This window comes from Mauremys reevesii, linkage group 13 (assembly GCF_016161935.1).
Source record: "Mauremys reevesii isolate NIE-2019 linkage group 13, ASM1616193v1, whole genome shotgun sequence".
Taxonomy (NCBI): domain Eukaryota; kingdom Metazoa; phylum Chordata; order Testudines; family Geoemydidae; genus Mauremys; species Mauremys reevesii.
The window spans coordinates 39,531,004-39,556,479 of NC_052635.1; the positions used below are offsets into that span (position 1 = coordinate 39,531,004).

The 25,476-nt window shown below is 46.4% G+C and overlaps 1 protein-coding gene across 4 annotated transcripts in view; it reads left to right on the forward strand.

The window, feature by feature from the left end:
* Positions 1–25,476, forward strand: part of EDN3 (endothelin 3) — a 131,099-nt gene that overhangs the window by 33,559 nt on the left and 72,064 nt on the right. For 3 of the 4 annotated variants that reach the window (XM_039498009.1, XM_039498008.1, XM_039498007.1), the window contains 3 exons: positions 2,208–2,306; positions 23,686–23,862; positions 24,633–24,738. In XM_039498009.1, the coding sequence (XP_039353943.1) occupies positions 2,208–2,306; positions 23,686–23,862; positions 24,633–24,705 (349 nt within the window). In that variant the 3' untranslated portion in view covers positions 24,706–24,738. The remainder of the gene's footprint in view (positions 1–2,207; positions 2,307–23,685; positions 23,863–24,632; positions 24,739–25,476) is intronic. The other variant, XM_039498010.1, reaches the window with a different exon arrangement.

Consider the following 25,476-nt stretch of genomic DNA (forward strand, 5'->3'; position numbering starts at 1 on the left):
CTCTGAAAGATCTGGGATTGACTTGGCCTGGGAGGCTAAAATCCCTTCCAGACTTAGGGCTGACCCTTCAGGGGAAGGGGGACAGGGAGGGGACTGAGGCACTCTGACAGGGCAGTGTATGGAAGCTTGACTAGTGCCATACATGCTCTAATTCTGAGAATAAACAGAGGATTTCAATCTCCAGGGCTGTCAAGCTAGCACCTTTCACAAGCATTAAATTAATGCCTCACACTTATTCTGCCCTCCCCCCCTAGCTTTTTGCAAACAGTCAGTTTTGAATTACACATGTGGTGGAGTGGAGTGAAGATCTGCCAGGCAGAACTTGGTTTAATTCATTTCACATACACACCAACGTGGCGGGTTCAAAATGTGGCTGCAGATCGCTTCGATTCCTGTTTTGGCCCAGCTACTCTTTGGCTGCCTATTTCCACCCAATCCCCTTCATTCCCTAGCTGTTCCTTCCTTTCAGGAGCTCATCCACTCCTCTTTACACTGCACCCAGCCCACCTACAGCTTCTACTCCCCAGCAAGTTCTGCCCACTTCAGTCGTAGGGAGAGAGTAACAGCGGGAGCTTGAGCGACAATAGCTGAAAGGCACCCGCCCTTTGCTATGCTCAACAGCGCCACAGTTTGCTGTGCCATGAGGCTAAAGACAGGTTGGTCCGGAGCAGTGGAAGATCGTGAGGGATGAGGGAAATGCAGTTTTCAAAGAGGCAGGTTTCTCCGCATGTGAAGCTATGGGAATGTTATTTCATTAGGCGCGCGTGTGTGTGTGTGAGTGAGAGAGAAAGAAAGAGTTTGGGGTATATTTTTGAAACAGAAGGTTGCGGCCTTTAGGAAAAAATACACCTGTATTCTGCAGGAATAAATCATCCTAAACACTAGCACAGTGCAATTACTGTGTAATCCCATAGCAGATTTTTGTTAGGAGGATTCCATTCCCTATGACACACGTGTTAGTTGATATCTGTGGCATATTGGCCTTGGATAGTTCTACCTCCAATCACAGTGAACACGCCCCCCTTCCCTGAAGTCAGTCACTTGGCCCATTGCCAGACTCCCAGAGATTGAAAAATGAGGAGGGTGGGGATGGGAGGAAGTATTTATTTTCCCCTAGAGTGTTTGCCCTTTTGAATGCTAGTTCTGATACTTTTGTTCCCATCCTCCTGTTATACTTGCATGTTGCATTCTTATTTCACAATCTTGCTCTGTCTTGTCTGTTTGGATCTTACACTCTTCAAGGCAGGGACTGTCTTACTAAGTGTTTATACTGGGTTTAACTTGATTACCATTAGGTGCTATTATACACTATTAGCATACCCATGGGATCTCAGTGGATTCAATTAAGCTTCATGGGTGCAAATGAAAGCCCAGAGTGGGTAAATATTTTCTTGATGCAGAGGTAAATTAATTAGTGTGGTTCGGGATGCCTAGCTACTTGGATTTCTTGTTGCCTTCTAAGGATATAACATATAATTCCTGAGTCTGCTATATTTTTGGATGCTAGCCTAAATGAAACGTAGTTTAGCATTCCTTTGGGAAGCCGCAGTGACTATTCTCATGATATCTGATTTAGGAAATACTGAATGCATTTTTGCAGCAATGATTTTTTTAAAACACCTTGATAGAATAGTCCACCCCTGTATTGGGTTATGGGATTCTGCCCTTCTCCTGATGTATTTCTAGGGTTGCCAACTGTCTAATTGTGCAAACCCAAAGACCCTTGCCATTCTCCCGCCCCTTGCCCGAGGCCATGCCCCTGTGCAGCCCTTTCTGAGGCCCCGCTCCCACACTCCATCCCTCCTCAGGGAGTTTGGGTGTGGGCTCTAGGCTGCGGCAAGGGGTTGGTGTGCAGCGGAGAGGCTCTGGGACAGAGTTGGGGTGTGGGAAGGGAGTGAGGGGTCAGGGTATGGGAGGGAGTTTCCATGCAGGCTCTGGGCTGGGGCAGGGGGTTGGGGTGCCGGAGGCAGTGTGGGATGCAGGTGCGGGGAGGGAGTTTGGGTGCAGGGTTCAGGCTCTAGGCTGGGGCAGGGGATTGGGTTTCAGGAGAAGGTCAGGGGTTTGGCGCTTACTTCGGGTGGCTTCCGAAAGTGACTGACATCCCTCCAACAGCGGCTCTTAGGTTGGGGGGCCAAGGGGTCTCTATGTGCTAGTAACGGCAAAAAAACCATAACCAAAGGAGATCAAATCCTTTCCTCTTTGCATAGGTGCACAAGTCCTGATATAAAGAGAAATCACTGTAGGGAGACACAGGGAGAAAATCTCAAGGGAGTTCTCTTTACACTTCATTCTTCAGTGTGCTGCATGTGAGTTACATCACTCTACAACAAATCATTTGATAATAATCTCTATCTGAAACAAATTAATATGTTTGACGTTTCTTTTAACTCTGGGTGAAATCTCCAATCATATAAAGCGTAATGAGAAAAAAACCAAACATTCCAGGACATCCCTACACTCCACCACCCCCATTCCAACTCATTGATAAAAATATTAAACATAGGGCCAAGAACACAATCCCTGCAGGACTCCACTAGAAACACTACCCTGCAGAAGGCTATGCATATTACATCAAAACTATTATTACCTTTATGAACCAATTTGACAAAAACCTATTTCCTATAACCCTATCTTGGTCAGCATTAATTTTATTATCCTCCTTTAATTTTTTTTTTCATTAAAGGAGTCCTGTATCAACTAGTTTATTATGTTGACTGGAACTGATGTCAGGCTGTCAGGCCTACAGGTACCCAGGTCATCCCATTTATCCTTTTTAAATTTTAGCACAACATTAGCTTACTCTCAGTCCTCTGAAACTTCCCCAGTGTTCCAGGACTTATTGAAAATCAACATTAATGGTTCAGAGAGCTCCTCAGCTCTTTTAAAACTCTTGGATGTAGGTTATACAGACTTGCTGATTTAAAAATATTTAACTTTAGTAGCTGCTATTTAACATCTTCCCTAGTTACTGTTGAAGTGGAAAGTATTTAATCACCATCTTATGATATGGATATACCATTTCTTATTTTTCCAAATACAGAATAGAAATATTTATTGATCACTTCGCCCTTTTCTGCATTATTATTGACAGTTCTACCACGTCCATCTAGTAATGAACCAATACCATTGTTAGGATTCCTTTTGTTCTCCATATACTTAAATTCCTTTTTACTGTCTTTAAAGAGTTCGTATTGTGTCCTTTTGCTTCCCTTATCAATTTCTGTACTTCCTAGCTTCTAATTTATATTCATTGACATCAGCTTCTCCTTGTCTCCCTTTCTATTTATTTATATTTATTTTGCATAGGTGCTTTCACTTACCTTCTAAGCCAGGGTGGTGGTCAGTGCACTTATATAGTCCACTCCCAGCACATTGTCTAACCAGGGTAACTATGAACTCTAATCAATTAAAAATGAATGGAACATTTCTGCCAGGTTGCAAAACATGTCACTGGTTGTTAGGAATCTGCTTTCTAGCTGGGAAGGGGGAGATTCCCCCACGCCTCTCCTGAAAACAACGTTTACAACAACATTTCAACCAAAAGGCTTTCATTACGCTAAAGGAATTGAAGTTCATGCTGTACAGAACAACTAGTTGTCACCTCTGACCTTACCACCCAGCAATACAATGTTACATTTTGGTCTCAAAATTAAATAAGTGTAAACATCCCCAAAACCAAAACCAGCACTAAGGTTCCCCCAAGCCTTTTCCTCTTGCCTGGATTTTGGTATAAAACAACCTTTCAGATGGTTTACTCAGCACTTTTTTGCCAAAAAATAATGCCAATTAGTTGAAATGAAAACTGTTCAAAACAGGGTTGGGTTTGATGAATTTTCCAACTTAAAAAAAACCCAAAAAACCTCAAGGTATTTTTTTTTAAATTAACAAAATGGACACTTTCAAAACAATCCCCCCCCCCCAAGTTTTTGGTTCAAAATGACTTTTCATTTAAAAAAAAAAGTTTTCAAGGGTCAAATTGAAACCAAATATTTAGAAATTATTGAAACATTTTGATTAACCCATAATCAAAAATTTTCAGTTTTTTGGATGGCAAATATTTCAGAGATTTCAACTTTTTGTGCTAATGCAAGACTGGAAAACATTTCAAACTTTCAAATATTCACGGGACCTTTTCCTACCCAGCTCTAGTATGAAGTTGAGCTCTCAAAAACAGAAGGAGCCAAAATCATTTGTCATTTTTAGAAAGCTTGGCCTAATATATTAGCTGATACATCCTTTACCAGGAGAGCTATGGTCTCATACCACAGGGAATAACTTGGATGTGTCTTTCCCATTTTCCAAAGACTATGATATGTAGCATTTATACATAATCCTGTCAAACGTGGCACAAATCCTGGCACTTCTTCCCCATTTTGCAGCAAAACGTAATAGCAGACACAGCGTACGAGGAGGCTACGTTATCTCAGGAATGAGAGAAGACAAAAACATCACAGAAATTAAAATAATTCCTACCTGGAATAGAGGAAGGATCAGTAGTCAGTCATTTGAAGTGGCCATTTTAGGGCTGCCCAGATATAAAGGGCTAGAGAAGAGCATGCTGGGAAAGGCCATTTTAAAAGGGTGAATCCAAACAGGAAACTCCAGTGATAAGCAGGCTGCTTAAGGGGTAGCAGCTCCAGCTAATGGGCCTGGAAGGAGTTAAATTCCCAGATCTCAAGACCCAGGAGATGAGTGTGAGACACCCTGAAACTGTGTTAAACAAAGCCATCTGTCTCAGGTTTCTGGGGCATTTGTACTGACTTTTTATTTTTGTTGTCTTCTCTCTGCCCAAAAAAATAAAATAAAATCCTGATTCCTTTTGATCATTCTGTGCAGCCTATGATTGAAACGTCCTGCCATATCCTCATACAGTGTCATAGAAGGATCTCTGACTATTAGGACTCTGTTGCTTTTACAACATAAACTGTATTGCATTTGTTAGCTACTCAAACATTGTCCATCACTAAAGGTAAGCTACTGTTGTCAGAGTAAGTGACCATAGCACATTTTGTAGTGCAGTAGCCTCGATATTTACATTTTTTTTACTGTGCTAATGCAATTATCAAAAATGGGATTCCTAGTGCATCCTCTGAATGAGCAAGAGTCCAGCCATGGGAACTTTTCCTCTTAGCTGCCTGTAGAGGCTCCAGGTTTAATTATTTCCATCAAAGGATCAGCAAAGAAATGTGCTGCCCATTGTGCTGGATGTGATCATTCAGTTTGCCTGAGGCATAAATCGCACCAAAAGTGTTTCGCTTGCACCAAGGAACAAGTAAAGCAGGAAAAAAAAGGTTAGAGTGCTTATGTTTCTAGGAAAAAATGCACCTCTCCCACTCTAGGGCAGTCTCAGATACAGGGCAATTCCAACTAATACACTTAGTAAACTGAGCTCTATGTCAAACCTCTCATTCCCTGGACAGCATTAATATGCCAGTTATGTTGAATTCGGATCTCGGCTACCTAGAGGTCAGTGGAATTACTCTGGATTTACCTAGGTATAACTGGAATCTGGCTTATTGAATTAATTGTGGTTTGGACTCACTGGGATCCAGAAACCAAAGACGTATAAACTCTTTTGCTTCCAAGGGAAGAAAACATTAATTTTGTGACATTCCAGAGTGATGGTGTGTGTGTGTCAGTTGTGAACAATATAGACCAAATCCTAGTCATTGTGCCCAGCCCAAATAAATGGGCCTGGACTGGGAAACTGTAGGCTGGGCAGGTAGGCTGCAAATTGGGTAGTGGAGCAGCTCTGAATCCTCTGTGGTTGCTGTGCTGTGTCTCTTTGGGAGTCAGGTGGGAGGATCATGGTAAGATTGTACACCTGTCCTATCGCAGATCCACTAGTCCCTAGTACCTCCCTCTGCCCTGGGCATGTGGAACTCCACAAGAATACAGCTCCAAGACACAGGCTTCATTCAAGGCCTTCCATGCCTATGGGCATTGAAGGTGATTTGCCCGGCTGTGAACTGCTTGTCTCTTTCACCATTTACCTTGTTGCTGACAATGCTTTGTCAAACATCCAGAGCCAATAGCTCTTCGGCCAAACTCTGCTTTGTTACAGCCATGCTGATGTGAATGGGGTTAGATCGGGGTAGGCAACCTATGGCAGCCTATGACGAGCTGATTTTCAGTGGCACTCACACTGCCCGGGTCCTGGCCACCGGTCCGGGGGACTCTGCATTTTAATTTAATTTTAAATGAAGCTTCTTAAACATTTTAAAAACCTTATTTACTTTACAGACAACAATAGTTTAGTTATATATTATAGACTTATAGAAAGAGACCTTCTAAAAACGTTAAAATGTATTACTGGCATGCAAAACCTTAAATTAGAGTGACTAAATGAAGACTCGGCACACCACTTCTGAAAGGTTGCCGACTCCTGGGTCAAATGGGTGTCACTGCAATGCTTGGCCTGTTACCAAAATTAGTTACAAGTGTTTGGATCAGTTTGAATACAAGAGCAAATTGGGTTCTGGAGTTTTTATAGGTAATCAAAAAAATCCATCAGGTTCTATTTGACAATTTCTGCCCCATCATCCTACACCTATAAGGCCCTTTGTTTCATTGAAAGGTGTTTGAGAATTATTCTTGCTTCCTTCCCATTCTGCATTCTCCTTGATACTGCAGGAATCTGATAGGTTTCAAGATTACTGTCACATAGTGTGGGGGAGTCACCCCCCCCTTCCTGCAATTCACCATGACTCTCAGCCAGCCAGTAAAACGGAAGGTTTATTAGATGACAGGAACACAGTCAAAACAGGGCTTGTAGGTACAGAAAACAGGACCTCTCAGTCAGGTTCATCTTGGGGGGTAGGGAGCCCAGACCCCAGTGCTAAGCCTCCCTCCGTTTCCCCAGCCAGCTCCAAACTGAAAAACTCCCTTGAGCAGTGTCCTCCAGCCTTTGTCCAGTTTCTTGGGCAGAAGGTGTCACCTGGCCCCAACCCCCTCCTGGGATTAGGTTACGTGCTCAAGTATCATCCCTCAAGTGAATTCACACCCTGATATCCCAACACCAGCTAGTATTAATGCAGACAATAAAGTAGTAAAACTCCCATGCAGCATTACCAGGTTAATACTCCCTACTCCATCACAATTACACTCAAAGTTTTGGAGATCCCCCTTTTGTAGTTTGTCTGGCCTGGACTTTTGCCAGAAAATATTGCCTAATACTGAATTCATGGTATCTTAAATGAATGCTGAAGGGTTCCTCCCTTCCCTTCTCTTCCCCCCCGTCCCCCGCCTTATTTATTTTTGGCTGAAACTCAGAACTGCTCTCAGGCGTCTGTTGCATTTAGGTGGCTGGGAAAGTGGTAGCTGCTTCTGAATTAATGATAGCATGACAGCCATAGTCATGTTATAAAAAGGAAAAGTAAACTTGTTGGATTCCGGCTGTCTGGATACCGAACATTCCCAATAATATAACTGGCCAGGAGCTATGAAAGTAGCCAGATCATTCATTCACTAACTAGTCCTGCAAATGTTGTATGCCATGTTCTGTTAATGAGCATCATCCTGCAGTCTTTGCTTGGGCAAAATTCTCATTGATGTCATCAGTTCAAAATCGCTGTTTCATTGTTCCTAAGCACACATGATGTTCTTCATACATGCACCATTGTGGCACGTGTTGTTATTTATTTCAGGAGGGGAGGGGAAAGTGTTTTGAGAGCCTGACTTTTACATGATGACCTCATCTTGTTATGCCTGTGATTTGTGGACACACAAGTATAGAAACCACTTAGGCATCTAAGGACCTGAATTGCAGGTGCAGTTTTTGACTAGTAGAACCTCAGGGCTGCTGGCATAGGACAATCCATCGAAACATTTCCGATCTACTCCAGTTAGCACATCAGCTTGCTTGTTCCCATCTGGAAGAGATGTAAAAGATTTACATCAAAAGTGGTACTTACAACCCCGATCGAGCAATGTACTTAAGCTCATGAGGAGTCCCATTGCTGTCTGTGCACATGCTTAAAGTTATGTATGTGCTTAAGTGCTTTGCTGGATTGGGGCCATAATGTGGAAAATTCTGCCTTTCCATTCTAAGGCATTGAATGCAATGAAACTTATGCAAAGAGGGTTACAATGCCAGAAACCTCGGCATCCTTCGTGAGCTGCTGGGGCTGCTTTTGTGCTGCCTTGGACAGATCTTCAGCATGGGGTAGTGAGTGGTGACTACGCAGATCCACCTGCCATTCTCCCTCTTAGAGGTTGCGAATGTAGTGATTATACAGGTTACAGTAGCTGCCACAGAATGGCTCTGTTACCACTCAACAGCCTGGTAGGAGGATTCCAACTCCCACACATCAGTCCAGTTACTCAGGCCATGTGCTTAGAAGAGAAACCATCCCTAAACATGTAAGCATTATTTATTAGCCCAGGTTTGAAAAGCGGAGCATCAATGCCTTTGAAACTATAACCCTTTCCCCACTTTGTCAATTACAAACAGGAGAAACCTAGCATGTACAGTAGGTCTCCATTTGCAGAACACACTGCAGCTACTAGAAGACTGATTCTCTCTCAGTGAAGCACTGTATCTATCACCAGTGTCCCAGTGCTGTAGAATGTCCTCTCCCTGATAAAATTCAATACAGCCCTAGCTTGTGTTTGACACTGGGCATAACTTGTACCAGTTCAGTTTCCCTCATCTTCACTGCTAGGAAACAAGCTGAACTGCCTGTGCTAACGGTCAGATGTTTTGACTGAAAAAAGACAATAAAATATGAATAGAGACATATGGTTATTAACTATATATCTATGCAGTATCTAACACAATGAGCCAGGTTGGCCTCTAGGCACAACAATATTAAAGTGTTGACAGACTTAATTACCACACTGTGTCTTAAGTGTATTTCCACTTCCCTTCTTTTGAACCAAAGGATTACATTTCTACAAAAGCCTGCTGCACAGACACCTGCAATTGATTACTCTATTGTAACAGCCTAAGATTAAGCATGCCGCTAGGCAAATGCTTCTTCTTCGAGTGCTGTCCCTGTGGGTGCTCCACTCTAGGTGACGGTGCGTCCCGGCGCTGTCGATCGGAGATTTTCGGTAGCAGTGCCTGGTTGGGGTGCACGCACCCAGATGGTATCTCCCGTCTAGTTGGAATCTTCCTGAGTGCGTGCGCCCCACACCCTCCTCAGTTCCTTCTCAACCATCCTCGGCCGAAGACAGGACTCGGAGCAGTGCTGCCTTCTCTTCCCTGGTATCTATAGGAAACAGTAACAAAGAACATAGAAATAATTATTAATTACTTCCCAGTTGTTTCCCTTCCTTTAGTATAGTTACATAGTTAGTTACTTAGTTAAAAAAAATCACTTCAGACTTGTCTCTCACTGAGACACTCTCCCCTGCCATTTCTAATTTACAATGCCAGGGGCTTCAGTTTTCAAGAGGTGTGTTTTCTGTCAGGACTCCATACCAAGGTTGGATGGGCACTCACATTGTGTGAAGTGCCTCACGGAAGCCTACATCCCCGCAAAGTGCCTCCACTGTATGAGCCTCGAGTCAAGGGCTCGGCACGACAGGGACCTGCGGCTTAAAATGCTTCTCATGGAAAAATCCCCGAAGCCGCTTTCGGATATGGGGAAAGTTAAACCCACTCCCACATCCTCCCCAGCCAGATCTGAACCAGTGGGGAGCGTTGCTTCACCCTCCCTGGAGAGGAGGCAAGAAGCAGAGCAGTCTCATAGGAGAGACTTTAACAAGGGTAAGGGGTCTCCTGCGAGATCCCTACCCTCTGTGCTGACAGCGCCAAAGGTAGGCGCCTCAGCCCCGGATCACGCCTCAACAACGGCTCCCACAGACCGTAGAGGTGAAAATTCAACCTCCCGGACACAGAAGGATTCCGCGGCACCAAGCGTCTCAGCGCTAAAAATAGCCTCAAAGCCGGCTGCGCGCTCTGCCCCGGTGCCGACAAGGATGTCGCCACCACAAGCCGCAGGGCTAAAAACAGCCGCCGAAGCCAGGTGCGCGCTCTGCCCCGGTGCTGACACGGACGTGGGCACTGCAAGCCTCAGCGCTAAAAACAGCCGCGAAGCTGTCGGCACCGCAAGCCTCAGGGCGGAAGGAAGGGAAAAAAAAGCAAAAAAAAAAAAAGCAAAAGCCGCGGTGCAGACCGCGCGCTCTGCCCCGGTGCCGGGAAGAACGTCGGCACCGAGTCTGCCTTCTGCCCCCGCACCAGCAGCAGACCCCCTGCAGGGCACCTCCAACCGACCCACTGCACCGCTCACACTTTCACTTTCGCTTCTTAACATGACACAGCGCAGTCCCACCACCTGAACTGGCTACCTTCACTGAGAGTGAACCTGATCTACAACGGCAAGCAGAGTTCTCCGCACCTCCCTCTCCTCCCCCACTGGAGCCTTTTCCACCTCAGGCTAAGGTCCGCAGCCACCAGCCTCAGTTTCCCTACTTCGCTCCCTATAAATGAGGCACTCTTGGAACCAGCTGACGCTCTCTGGCAAACTCCAGCTTCTTTATTACCAACTTGCAGAAAAGCCGAACGTAGATACTATGTTCCTGCTAAGGACGCTGACTTCCTATTTTCTCACAACTGAACTCTTTCATTATCAATGCAGTCGCACAAAGGACGAAACAGCCACAATATCGGTCCACCCCGCAAGACAAGGACCTTAAACGCCTTGACGTCTTGTGTCGCAAGGTTTACACATCCTCCACTCTACAATTCTGGATTGCAAACTACCTTGCACTCCTTGGCAGGCATGACTTTGATAACTACAATAAACTTTTGAATTCGCCTCTTACATTCCAGAGGACAGGAGAGCGGACTTTAAATCAATTCTGAGCGAGTGCCAATTGATTTCCAGAACAGCCCTACAAGCCTCTTTAGACACGGCAGACACAGCAGCCCGTACAACTGCACCGGATGTGGTTATGCGCAGATCTTCATGGCTTTCTGCATCTGATATCCCTAGAGACCTGCAGAACAAAGTGGAGGACCTCCCCTTTGATAAATATAAACTGTTTTCTTTAAAAAACAAACAAACAAACAAAAAACCAAACAAACAAACAACAAAAAAACCCCCTGATGAACTACTTCATACAATGAAAGATTCTAGAGCGACACTGCGCACCCTGGGCATTCACCCATCTCTTCCCAGGGGTCAACGATACCAACCCTACCAAAGACCACATACACAAGAATCTTATCGGCCTCAACCCAAACCTTACCACATAAATAGGAATCGCGCTAGACCCCCTAAGCGCAGACAAAATCAAGCTCAAGCAACCACTTCCCATCCATCTGGGAATAAACAACAATTTTAAAAGGTTGGTCCAGGGTCTGTGCAACCACTCCTTGATTCCACAGCCTATTTGCCCATTTCGCCACCGCCTCCAGAGTTTCCAACATGCCTGTCAGCAAATTACACAGGACCGCTGAGTCCTCGAGATAGTTCAGTCCGGTTACTCTAGCCCATTCATATCCTATCCTCCTCCCCTTCCCCGTCCCTCTTCAGGGACCCCTCTCATGAGCACCTGCTTCGCGCAGAAGTGGCTCACCTTCTACAGCTAGGCGCAGTGGAGCCTGTGCCGATGCAACATCCAGGGAAAGATTTCTACTCCCATTACTTCCTGACCCAGAAAAAGACTGGGAGCTGGAGGCCTATACTAGACTTACGCCAACTGAACAAATTCGCGAGGATACAAAAATTCAAAATGGTCACACTGGGCACATTAATTCCTGCACTGGATCAAGGGGACTGGTTTACTGACCTCGACCTACAGTACGTCTATTTTCATATATCAATTCATCCAGCTCACAGATGCTTTCTACGCTTCACAATCGGTCACGACCATTTCCAATACAGAGTTCTTCCTTTCGGCCTCTCCACAGCACCGAGAGTCTTTTCCAAAACTCTAGCTGTGGTCGTGGCTCACCTCCACAAAAACGGGGTCACGCTGTTCCCCTACCTGGACGATTGCCTCATCAAGGGCAACTCCTATGGCGAGACACTCCAAGCTACGATTGCCTCATCAAGGGCAACTCCTATGGCGAGACACTCCAAGCTACTCTTTCACTATCGCCCTCTTTCACAGCCTAGGCCTCCAAATAAACACCCAAAAATCCACCCTGACACCTACACAACAGATTGAGTTCGTTGGAGCTCATCTCAACTCAATTCAGACCAGAGCCTTGCTCCCATATCACAGATTCCTCGCTATCACGCAGCTCAAACGCACACTCTCATTTCATCCAAGGACACAGGCAAGACTCTGCCTACAGCTCCTTGGTCATATGGCAGCCACCACCTTCATAGTCCAGTACGCCAGGCTGCACATGAGATGTCTTCAGGCCTGGCTCAATTCCAATTTCAAACCCAACAGACACACCTTAGGGATGCTGTTAACTCCTCCTCCCAACGTTCTAGCTTCCCTACAGTGGTGGACAAGACCAGAGAACCTCTGCACTAAGGTTTCCTTCCAGAAATGATCCCCAGCGCTCATGCTCACCACGGACGCTTCCCTAATCGGTTGCGGAGCGCATTTAGGGGGACTCAGGGCACAAGGCCAGTGGTCTGCATCAGAGACACACCTACACATAAATCTCTTATTGCTCAGAGTTGTGAGATGAGTGTGCCTTCATTTTCTTCCCCTCATAAAGAACAAATACCTGCGAGTCTTAACAGACAACATAGCATGTATGTACTACATCAACAGACAAGGGGGAGCACGCTCACATTCCCTTTGCATGGAAGCCATCCGACTATGGAATTGGTGTATATAATGTCAAATACAGATCACCGCTTCCTACTTACCAGACTGCCACAACACTACTGCCGACGCACTCGGCAGGCACTTCTCGACGGAACACGAACGGGAACTGCACCCAACAATACTTCAACAGATCTTCTCCCTCTGGGGCATCACGTCAGTAGACCCAGAACCGAAAATGTCCCCAGTTTTGCTCCAGAGTGGGACTCGGAACTGCATCCCCAGGAGACACATTCCTCAACCCGTGGAACAACTCTCTCCTGTACGCCTTCCACCAATCCCTCTGCTACACAGGGTTCTTCGGAAGATTGTGGACCACAAGGACCGGGTCATACTTATTGCCCCGGCTTGGCTGAGACAGACGTGGTATCCCTACCTACTCTACATGTCCTCCCGTCACCCACGGGCTCTCCCCAACAGGCCAGATCTCCTTTTCCAGAACAACGGACTGGCTCTTCACCCTGAGCTCCACAAGCTCCACCTCACAGAGTGGTTCCTTCATGGTTCCAAACCCATGAACTAGCCTGTTCTGAGCAAGTCCGATATGTCTTCCTGCACAGTAGGAAAGACTCCACTCATAAAACCTACCTGCAGAAGTGGAAACCTCATGAAACCTCCATTCGAGCCCTTGGCTACCTCCTCTCATCTCCATGTCCATGAAGGTGGCTTTCTTAGTTGCCATAACATCGGCAAGGAGAGTAGGTGAAATGAGTGCCCTGATGGCCCACTCTCCCTACACAATCTTCTCCAAAGACAAAGTCACTTTGAGACCACATCCTAAATTTTTTCCTAAAGTGGCATCTACCTTCCACCCCAATCAACCTATATACTTACCTACTTTCTATCCCAAACCTCACAAGACTCCACAAGAGGCAACCCTGCATACTCTCGATGTCAGGCGAGCAATTGCCTTTTATTTAGACAGGACTAAACCATTTCGCAAGTCTCCACGACTCTTTGTTTCCATTACCGAAAAAATCAAAGGGTATGGCTATCTCTAAACAACGTCTGTCTGAGTGGATCTCTGACTGCATCAGATCCTGTTACCGTGCGAAGAATCTTCAACCGCCCGACGACATTAGAACTCATTCCACTAGAGCCATGTCGGCATCCATTGCCTTCTTACACAACGTTCCCATTCCTGATATCTGCAAAGCGGCTACATGGTCATCTGAACACACGTTGCAAAACACTATGCTCTAACGCAAGACACCACGGCAGACACAATAGTAGGTCATACAGTACTATCTTCAGTACTCCCTGCCGTATCTCCAAAGTCCCACCAACCATAGTGGGTACTGCTACACATTCACCTAGAGTGGAGCACCCACAGGGACAGCACTCGAAGAAGAAGAGAAAGTTACTCACCTTGCAGTAACTGAGGTTCTTCGAGATGTGTGTCCCCTGTGGGTGCTCCACTCCCCGCCCTCCTCCCCTCTACTTTGGAGTACTGAGATGACTCTCCACGGTAGAGAAGGAACTGAGGAGGGTGTGGAGCGCACGCACTCAGGAAGATTCCAACTAGACGGGAGATACCATCTGGGTGCGTGCACCCCAACCAGGCACTGCTACCGAAAATCTCCGATCGACAGCGCCGGGACGCACCATCACCTAGAGTGGAGCACCCACAGGGACACACATCTCGAAGAACCTCAGTTACTGCAAGGTGAGTAACTTTCTCTTCTGTTATCTACTCATCTGGATCTCTCATGGCTTTTCTGCACAGGATAATAGCCCACAGTAGCTGTTCCACAACAGCTCCCCTTGTGGACACTCTTATACTGCACTAAGAGTCCTTTTGCACACTTTAGTTTAATCTACTTTGGAAGAGGAGCGCACTTAAAATTCACACTCTAGCTTATTTTGAAGAGCTTCCTCATGTAGACAAGCCCTCAACCATGCCATTCTTTTCACTTCTGAAGGAGGGAGACAGAGATATGTGCTAACTTGAAACACTTAACACTGTCAGTTATTGGCATTATACAGATGCACAGGCTAAAATTTTCTTCAAGTACTTGCAGACAAATTGTGCTCTCAGTTATGTGAGTGAATATGATTGCAGTGGGGTTATGCCAGATTTATAGTGGTGTAACAGAAGGACAGAATTTGGCCCTGAGTTTGTAATGCTTTCTTTTTTTTTCTTGGCCAACTTATCTTTCTTAAATTGTCTTATTTCCTCTCCTTTGTAGTAAACTCAAATTATCTTAAAATCCTTGTCTGTTTATGGCTGCAAAGGTGATTAAGCTGCAGGCATTGTTATACTCAGTAGATCTAATCCATCTAAGTAGATGCAACTGAAAGTTTTGGTCCAGATACCAAATGAGTGCACAGCTCCCACCGACTTTATCCCCACTGCCTGTGGAACGTGATCCCTTTGAAGTTTATGAACTAAACTCATAAAATAGCTACAGTCAGACAATACACACAAATCAATGGGGTTTGGGCCTGACTATGGAGCACAGGATCATGCCCAAACAAACTGCTGAGCTGGGTAGAAATCAAGGTCTGAACTCTGAGGCATCTTGCAAAATGCTCTGCACCAGGTGATGCAACACTCCTCAGTAACATCAGATGTGATACCAGACCACAGTTTTAGATTATTCTGGGTTCATGCACCCATTCTGTAAAGAGGAAATGGCAGGAGAAGAATAGAGGTAGTGAGGAGGAGACTGGGTGGTTAACAGAGAGACACTGAATACAGCACACAAGCCTGACTTTTTCCAAAATGTCAATAGCCTGAGGTAACAGGGCATGGGAGAACATGTACAAGTCCCAGGCTATGGGGCCCTTTGAAACTTGGAGCGGTAGATACAAGCACATGATTAGGCACAAGCATGTGACCTACAGGAAGCCAAAAATAAAATGTCTTGCCTCTTAACCAAGGGCAGCAGATAGGAACCCCAGAGGAAAACCCTAATGTGGGGTCTCAGTATAGTATTCAGGAAGGGATATACTTTCCCTTCCCAGCTGGTTGAAGTGGGAAAGGCCTTGGATTGGTATTACCCAATACTCTGAGTACCTCTGTTCTGCTTTTGAGTTTGTGTTTTAGAAATAAAGGAAGCTCTGAAGCCAGGGATGTGAAGAGACCTTTAGTTGGGATATAATTTTCTATCCTCAGCTGGCCAGTCTGCACATTGGCTTACATACAAACTTTCATTTATGTGCGTTTTAGAAATTACACTTTCTCAAACTATGACTGACTTTGGCCCTGGTTATGGGGCATTTATTGGTCCTTCTGGACGAAGTGCTCTTGAATACATTCTCAAAGCTGTGAATACTTTTTCCAAGACGTGAAGCATAAGACACTAGTTTCCCCTTTACAGAGGGTAGGAAATAACTGCTAACTTTTGGAAAATGTTGACTTTTTCATGGCAACCAGTTTGGCCAATGTGAGGAAAACTTTACTGTACATTTCTATTGAAATTTTTCTGTATCTATTCAGCATGTGATGGAATGCTATCTGCAAGAACACTTTTAAAAAACATTTTCCTCGAACACCTGTGTGCCATAAAATAGAGTTTTCAGTTTCAAATCACAGCAAAATCCATTCCATGCTTTATGTATTATCATCATGCGTATGCACATCTAGCACTATAAATGTACAATGCCCTATGTACAAATGGACTTATCTCTTACTGCCAAGATCTTACAGTTTCGTGAGTAGGTGCTCATCAGCATGAGTAAAGAGCTCCACAGTCTAGCCCTAAAGAAGATGAAACTTTAAGACTAACGTTCACATGCCAGGACAGCCTCAGTTTTCAGGCCTGGGCAGGATGAAAGTAGCGCACATCTGCAACAGAACTAGCCGGTCCATGTGGAAGGGGCAGAGTAGAGTCTAAGGGCTCTAATACCTTCTCTTCCCCAAGGACAGGTGAATGTCCCACTGCAATGTTTATGCCCAATGGATTTCCAAGACAACAGGTCACTGGGGTGGGAGTGGAGCTAGGTACAGCTGCTCTGTTGAGCACTGTCCCTTGGGAAACCTGATTGCCTGAGGAGATTCCCACAGGAACTTAATGCTACTAGTTTAAGCATCAACTTCTGCTCTGCTGTTCCTAAGGCCCTTTAGAGGAGGTAGGAAAGGAGCCAATCACAGCACAGCTCCTATGAACTCCTACCGGAAAGAGTGGGGATGTCTCTTTCCTTTCAAGCCATTTCCTTCCTCGGATGCGATTTCATGTGGCCTGGGGAAGTTTTTACTCGTTGCCTGGTAAGTCCACTGCAGCTCCAGCAGACAAAGCTGTGAAGACAGCACACAAACAGATGGTGTGTTAAAAGTGGGTAACTCTGAATAAATAACTTGCATTACTTTAGTGAATAGCAATCAAAATCTTCAGAGCTTTGTGTTCTTGCAGACAGCAGGAAGATATTGTTCTGCGCCCTCTGCCCCTTCAAGTGTGTACTGATGGAAAACTTGTGCAGATCTCTTATTGCCAGCCTAATGGTATTTAAGGAGGACAAATTAAACTGAGCAGTCCAACCATGCAATATTTGTCTGTCTTACATAGGCCTGGTCTACACTAGGACTTTAATTCGAATTTAGCAACGTTAATTCGAATTAACCGTGCACCCGTCCACACCAGGAAGCCATTTAATTCGACATAGAGGGCTCTTTAGTTCGAATTCTGTACTCTTCCCCGACGAGGGGAGTAGCGCTAAATTCGACATGGCTATGTCGAATTAGGCTAGGTGTGGATGCAAATCAAACTTAGTAGCTCCGGGAGCTATCCCACAGTGCACCACTCTGTTGACGCTCTGGACAGCAGTCTGAGCTTGGATGCTCTGACCAGCCACACAGGAAAAGTCCCGGGAAAATTTGAATTCCTTTTCCTGTCTGGACAGTTAGAATCTCATTTCGTGGTTGGACATCGGGGCGAGCTCAGCAGCACCGGCAGCAATGCAGAGCTCTCCAGCAGAGGAGTTCATGTAATCTCTGAATAGAAAGAGGGACCCAGCATAGAGTGACCGGGAAGTCTTGGATCTGATCGGTGTGTGGGGCGAGGAGTCTGTGCTTTCGGAGCTGCGCTCCAAAAAACGGAATGCAAAGACCTACGGGAAGGTCTCCAAAGCCATGAGAGACAGAGGATACAGGCGGGATGCAACGCAGCGCCGCGTGAAAATCAAGGACCCCAGACAAGGCTACCAAAAAATCAAAGCAGCAAATGGACGCTACGGAGCCTGCCACCACTGCCCCACCACTGACCATGGACTCTGACGATGGGACAGTGTCGACGGCCAGTTCCTCGGCAATGTTCGCGGACGGGGAAGATGAGGAAGGGTTTGTGGAGGACGAGGCAGGCGACAGCGCTTACAACGCTGGTTTCCCCGACAGTCAGGATCTCTTCATCACCCTCATGGAGATCCCCTACCAACCCTCCCCAGCCATGAACCCGGACTGAATCAGGGGAAGGAGCAGTCGGTAAGTGCTTTAAACATGTAAACTTTTATTCGTAATATACCAGGAATCTGAAGTATGTGTAAAGGAGGTCTCTATATATATGGGGATAGAACAGAAATCATCCAGGGAGATCTCCACGAAGCTCTCCAGGAGGAAATCGAAAAGCCTCTGCAGGAGGTTCCTGGGGAGAGCTGCCTTACTGGGTGCTCCGTGGTAGCACAATTTTCCGCGCCAAGCTTTATTGAGGTTTTCTGGGAGCATTGCCTCCATAATACTGGCAGCATAGGCCCCTGCTTTGTGCTGGCTTTCACGCAGCATGCGCTCTCTATCTCCTTCAGTGACCCTCCTCAGGGCGATCTCGCTCAGCGACTCCTGCATCTAATTAGGAAAATTACCATAATGTTACGCCTGGTCCAAAGTATTTTTAAAAAATCTCCGGATAGACGGCGTAGCAGAGCGTCAGCACGCTGCTGCGTGACAAGAGTAACGGAAAGCCAAAGAATCAAATGGACGCTCATGGAGGGAGGGGGGACTGAGGACACAAGGTATCCCACAGTTCCTGCAGTCTCCGAAAAACATTTGCATTCTTGGCTGATCTCCCAATACCTGTACGGTCAAACACATTGTCCGCGGCAGTTCAGGGCATAGCTCGTCAATGTACCCCCCCCCCCCCCCCCCCAAAAGGAAAAAAAAAAAAATCTCTCTTTTTTTCTTTAACACTATGTGTACTGAATGCTGCTGGCTGCTGGACGGCTGCGGGCACTGTACTGTAGCATCCTCCCCCCCATGGGGGGGTGGGTGCATGATGACTGTAGTGCAATACGACTGGTACCCGTCCTCGCCATCAGCCCATAAGTAGACGGGCCTGCTAACCATCTTCATCATAGCAACAGGGGGCTGGCCCCCCAGCCCCGCCCTTCAGAAAAGACTGTCTGGACAATCATAGCAGCTGGGGCTGCCTTCCCCTCAGACACTGCAACGGTAGCCCGGGAAGGCTGGGGAGCAGCGGTAGCCCGGGAAGGGGAGGAAGCAACAGGTGGGGTTGTTGCAGGAGCACCCTAATCTGACACGGAGCGCTGTGCTCTCTGGTTTTAGATACCATAAAGGAGGGATTGACTCGGGGGTCATTCCCAGTTTTTTTTCTTTGGCCCCTGATCTCTAGGGGCAGCACCTATGACAAGCAGCAGAGTCATGCAAAAGCAAATGAATGCTGCTGTAGCGCGCGCTGAAATCGCCTGTGTTCGGTCATCTAGTAGTACACATAGTGACAGTGACTGCCACGCTATGGCGTCTGCCAGGGTAAATCCAGAAAAACGGGCTCGAAATGATGTGTTGCCGTGCTTTCCGGAGGAAGGAATGAGTGACTACATGTACCCAGAACCACCCGCAACAATGAAATTTGCACCATCAGGCACTGGGATCTCAACCCGGAATTCCAAGGGTCGGGGGACACTGCGATGGGGTGGAACAGGGGCAGAGTTTATGCTTTCCGGATTGCCTGCAGCAGGAGTGCGCACGAGATAGGTGCTGTGCATGCTCTTGTTCACAGACACAGACTAGACTGTGTTCATTGTTCGCAAAAATGTATCTTTGCAAGGAATTCACTCCCTTTTTCCCATCACACAGCTTCGACTGTCTCCAGACCTGCCACAGCATCCCCCCTCACAGAGGCTGGCAAAGATTAGGCAGCGAAAGAAAAAGACACGGGACGAGATGTTCGCTGAACTTATGGGCTGCTCCCGAGACGAGGCGGACCAGCAGAGCCAGTGGAGGGAGACCCTCTCTCTGTACCAGTGCTCACACAGCGAACGGGAGGAGAGGTGGCATGAGGAAGACAAGCAGGCGACTCAAACGCTGCTTGGACTAATGAGGGAGCAAACGGACACGCTCCGGCGCCTTGTGCATGTTCTGCAGGACCGCAGCCAGGAGGACAGAGCCCCCCTGCAGTGTATCTGCAACCGCCCTCCCCCGCCACAAAGTCCCATACCCCCCTCACCCAAAATAACCAGAAGGAGGGGCGCCAGGGGCCGTGAAAACTGTCACTGCACCTCAGCAGAGTGCTCAAGTACCCAAAAGCTCTCATACCCTAAATTTTGAGAAGTCCTTTCCTTCCCGCCTCACCCAAGCCCCCGTCCCAGTTTCATCCCCTAACTGTCTAGTTGATAATAAAAAATACTTTTTTGTTAATTACTGTTTCCGTCATGTTCTTTTAGAGGAGACTGTGTTTGAAGGGGGGGAAGGGGGTTGGTAATTGGACAGGACAATCACCTTTACCAGGGTACAGACACGGGGGCAGGATCAGCAGCAGGTCACACACACAGTGCAGTCAGTAGGCACCCTGGTCGGTATGGGAGGTGGTTTGCAGGTTTTGTGTGGGTGGGGGGGTACGTGACTTTGTAGCAGGGGAGGGGGGGTTACAGATCTCATGCAACGGTCCCTGTCCTGGACCACAGAGCCACGCAGCAGAGGAATCTGTATCCGTCCTCCCCCGCCACAAGGCCACATAGCCCCTGCACACAGAGTCCCAAAAAGGAGGGATGGCAGGCTCCATTGAAACAACCAGTCCGGCACTGCGGACCGCTCTGGGAGCAGGAGCCTGTCATTCCTCGAGTTTAGAGGCGGTCTTTACATCACCGCACACCCTACACAGCACAGTCCGCATCCCAGTTTCAACCCTTTAACGCAAAGTCATCAATAAAGAAACCTTTGTAAAGTTACAGTGGAACATGTATTTTATTTTTAAATGTGTGTTGGAAGTCGGGGAAGCAGGGTGGACGGGGTATGTAACTGCAGAAGCTAGTCAACAGTAACTTGGTAAAGAAACAGGGGCAGGTTCAGCATCTCTGTAAAGAAACTGAACAGTCACAGGTCACGCTGCTCGCTGCTTGCTGGTACTTGAAGAGTTCCTTGTCGCTGTGCAAGGCGCCTGCATAGGGCTTCACGAGCCAGGGCATTAGCGGGTAGGCTGGGTCCCCGAGGATCACTATAGGCATCTGCACATCCCCAAGAGTTATTTTGTGGTCCGGGAAGAAACTACCTTCCTGCAGGCATCTAAACAGACCAGAGTTCCTGAAAACACGCGCGTCATGAACTTTGCCTGGCCACCCGACGTTGATGTTGGTAAAACATCCCCCATGGTCCACCAGTGCTCGCAGCACCATTGAAAAGTAGCCCTATTTCTCAGCAGCTGACTGTGGAAGAGGTGGACGATAAGGTGCGAGGAGTTGACAACGGCCATAACTGCAGCGGGCTCCGTGCTCGCAGTGCTGTGGCGCCCGCGCTGTCGCTGAGCAGAAAAGTGCACGAACAGATTGCCCGCAGGCGCTTTCAGGGAGGGAGGGAGGGCATGATTGACGGTTCAATGATGACAGTTACCCCAAACCACCCTCAACACATTTTTCCCCCAGCATGCATTGGGGGGAAATCCCAGAATTCCAATGGGCAGCGGGGAGTGCGGGAACTGTGGGATAGCTTCCCACAGTGCACCGCTTCCAAAGTTGACGCTGGCCCCGTTACTGTGGACTCACACAGTCAAATTAGTGTATTTAGTGTGGATACACAAATTCGACTTAAGTTGATTCGAAATAGTCTTGTAGTGTAGACATACCCATAGTTATTTACTCACAGGCAGCCAAGCTTTGTTCTGCATCCCTCTGTCAAAATGATTTTGTTCTCTCATCCTGTTTCCTTTAGAAATAAGGACAGTTTCCCCCCCCCCCCAATTACAAGTTTGTGGGTTGGCTGGGCTGGCCTGACCCTTGCATAAATTAGAGCTGCCTCATGCGCTTTTAAAAGTCCCATGTTTGGTAGGATCATGGTGGTAATTCTCATGATAATTTGATTTATCACACCAGCTGCCAGTAGGCACATGCATTTGGATATTAACAGAATGGGCACCCACTCAGAAAAACAATGCAAAACGCAATCGGCAATGCTAGTGCACATCCATCATTAATAATGAAGTAGGCAGATTGCTAGGGATGAAGGAGGACTTCTTCCTGATGTGATGCAGTGAATATAGTCTCTAGTAGATGAGCAGTAGTGGAGCCATTTCACAGTCACTACGCTACAGCAGCTGGGCCATGGTTGCCTCCACAATTGTTGACCTTCACACCAGGGGGATTGTCCAGTTGATTCCCATATTTAGAGGTTCCGGGCTATGTCCTGAAACCCGACACGGTGAACTGAACATACTGGTAACACATCATGAAAATCATGTAGTAAGTGGCAGTTGTGTCTGGGGGCCAGCTCCTCAGATGGTGCAAATCATCAAGAGTTGGCCCTGAATGTGTGATTTCACTAGGAACATTCTACATAGTGGATTGAGACTGGCCCATACATAACTGGAACGGGTACAAAGAAGGGCCACTAGAATGATCCGAGGAATGGAAAGCCTGTCGTATGAAAGGAGACTTGAGGAGCTCGGTTTGTTTTCCTTAACCAAAAGAAGGATAAGAGGAGATATGATTGCACTCTTTAAATATATCAGAGGGATAAATACCAGGGAAGGAGAGGAATTATTTCAGCTCAGTGCTAATGTGGACACGAGGACAAATGGATATAAATTGTCAGTCAGGAAATTTAGGCTTGAAATTAGACGAAGGTTTCTAACCATCAGAGGAGTGCAATTCTGGAACAGCCTACCGAGGGAAACAGTGGGGGCGAAGGACCTCCATGACTTTAAGATTAAGCTGGATAAGTTTATGGAGGGGATGGTATGATAGGATAACGGGTTTAGTCAATAGGTCAATAACGTGCCACACGGGTAATTAGTACAAAGGGTCAATGTTGGGATATTGTTAGCCTTTTCCAGAGGGTCTGGCTGGAGAGTCTTGCCCACATGCTCGGGGTTCAGCTGATCGCCATATTTGGGGTCGGGAAGGAATTTTCCTCCAGGGTAGATTGGCAGTGGCCCTGGAGGTTTTTCGCCTTCCTCCGAAGCATGGGGCAGGGGTCGCTTGCTGGTGGATTATCTGCTACTTGAAGTCTGCAAAACATGATTTGGAGCATTCAACAGCAGAGTCAAGGGAGAGAATTAGTTCAGGAGTGGGTGGATCGGCTTATGTGGCCTGCATCTTGCAGGAGGTCAGACTAGATGATCATAATGGTCCCTTCTGATCTTGAATTCTATGATTCTATGATTCTATGATAAGAATAAGGACTAGTGAGAATTAAAATGAGCAACAACCTGGGACTGTATTTCTATTCAGATTTCAGGTACTTGGTATATTGTGATTAACAAATAGGGCTGCAGAAACCAGATTCGTTGTTTTCCATGCTGATATTTGCTGCTGTCTATTAGGAGTGCATTTTCACATATGACATTTTATCTGCCTTTCTCTGAATGTGGAGTTTCAACCTGGAGGAGTTGCAATCTGGTTAGGGAAGGACTTTCTGTGTGAATGTTATGGCATGAATGAATTGTTCAGGAGCCCAGAGCAGTAGACCATTTTATTACATGGAAACAAATAAATGAACGGAAACAGATACTGAACTGTATCCAAAGTAGCTCCTAAAATTGTATAGTGTCTCTGTGTTTCTCATTACAGGAGGACTGTACCATATGGGCTGTCTAACTACCGAGGCAGTTTCAGAGGCAAAAGGTCTGCAGGACAGCTTTGCAAGAGAACAGAGTCTTTAGATTGGTCTTTATCACGGTGCTCTTGTTTGGACATACGTGACAAACAGTGCATGTTGTTTTGCACAAGAACCCAGGACAGCAGATGGTGAGGGTCTTTGATTTCCTCTTTTGAAAACAGTAAGGTAAATTTTGAACATCTCTGAACATATATACAATTAGCTATTTCATTCAAATGAATTAATCAAGCTGCACAGAACAAATGAAATTGATCATCAAATTTGTTGATTCTAAATGAAATTCTCACAGATAGTAGTTTAATACTGCTTTCTGGATTTTTGTTTTAAATGACGTGCAGGGGCGGCTGCAGGCCCCAGCACGCCAAGCGTGTGCTTGGGGTGGCATGCTGCAGGGGGCGCTCTGCTGGGAGGGCGGCAGGCAGGCAGCCTTCGGCGGCATGCCTGCGGAGGGTCCGCTGGTCCCGCAGCTCCGGTGGACCTCCCGCAGGCGTGCCTGCGGAGGGTCCGCTGGTCCCGCGGCTTCGGTGGAGCTGCGGGATGAGCGGACTCTCCGCAGGCACGCCTGCGGGAGGTCCACCGGAGCTGCGGGACCGGCGACCGGCAGAGCGCCCCCCGCGGCATGCCGCCATGCTTGAGCGGTGAAATGTCTAGAGCCGCCCCTGATGATATGGCATCCATGAAGTAGCAGAGATCCTGTCTAGTTGGGAGAATACATAGGATAATTCAGAGCATATTTAATCCTACATTCTTTTCAGACAAAAGGAAAAAAATCCAGTGCATATGCCTGTTTTCTTCTTTCCCAAGAAAAGTACATCATTTGATATCTTAAAAAAATAGTGACTGACAAAATGGAAGTGGTGACACTAAAATAATCCTAAACTCGTTATCTTTTCTACAGTAATCAGGGGCCACTGAAAAAGACAGCAGAGAAAGAGCAACGCAGAGAAAATGAACATGCCCTCATTCATTAGCACAGTGGGTCCAGGCAGTTTCTGAACCGAGAGGTACAGTATATACGTGCAAGTTCTACTTTATGCTAGATAGAAACATTAATTTGGGTTCCTGTGCATACAAAGATCTAAATCTTGCTCTTAGTTCAAATCAGTGAAGTATCATGAGCCTAAATGAGAGCAGAATTTGGTGAAGAGGTTTGTTTTGTAATTATTACACTGCAGAAATATTTAAGGCACTCTCACAGGAATGGCCTCAGTTAATGCTGATGAATCAGCCAGAACTTCTAAGGGTTTAATCTTTCAGGATTTAAGACAGATTTATTGGCATTGGTCATATGTTTGGTGTTTTTAGTTGTTATTTACTTATGTTTGATTTTGTTCAATTTGCCTTGGAGCAACTTAGGACACATCTGTTCATGTATTGTTTCAGTAAAACTTAAGTTGCCAAGACACAGAAAGTGGAACAAGTTGGGTGGAGAAAATATTTAGAAGCAACATTAAATCTGGTTTATTGCTGGTTGTGGAGAGGTAAATTTGACCTAGATTCTGATTTCTGTTATCCCTCTCCACCTCCACTCCCCAGTCCACTCTGAATACTAACCTCACTTGACATCAGAATAAGGCAAAATGCTTTCAGTTCTGAGGTGGAACGCAGCAGCCAGTGGAACTAGAAATGCCAGATCTGGAACTTCATACCTGCAGTTTTCAAGGGAGGTGTTTGGATTAGAAACTCCTGATTTGAATTAATCCTTATGATTTTGTTTGAGAATCAGATATAATTAGATTTTC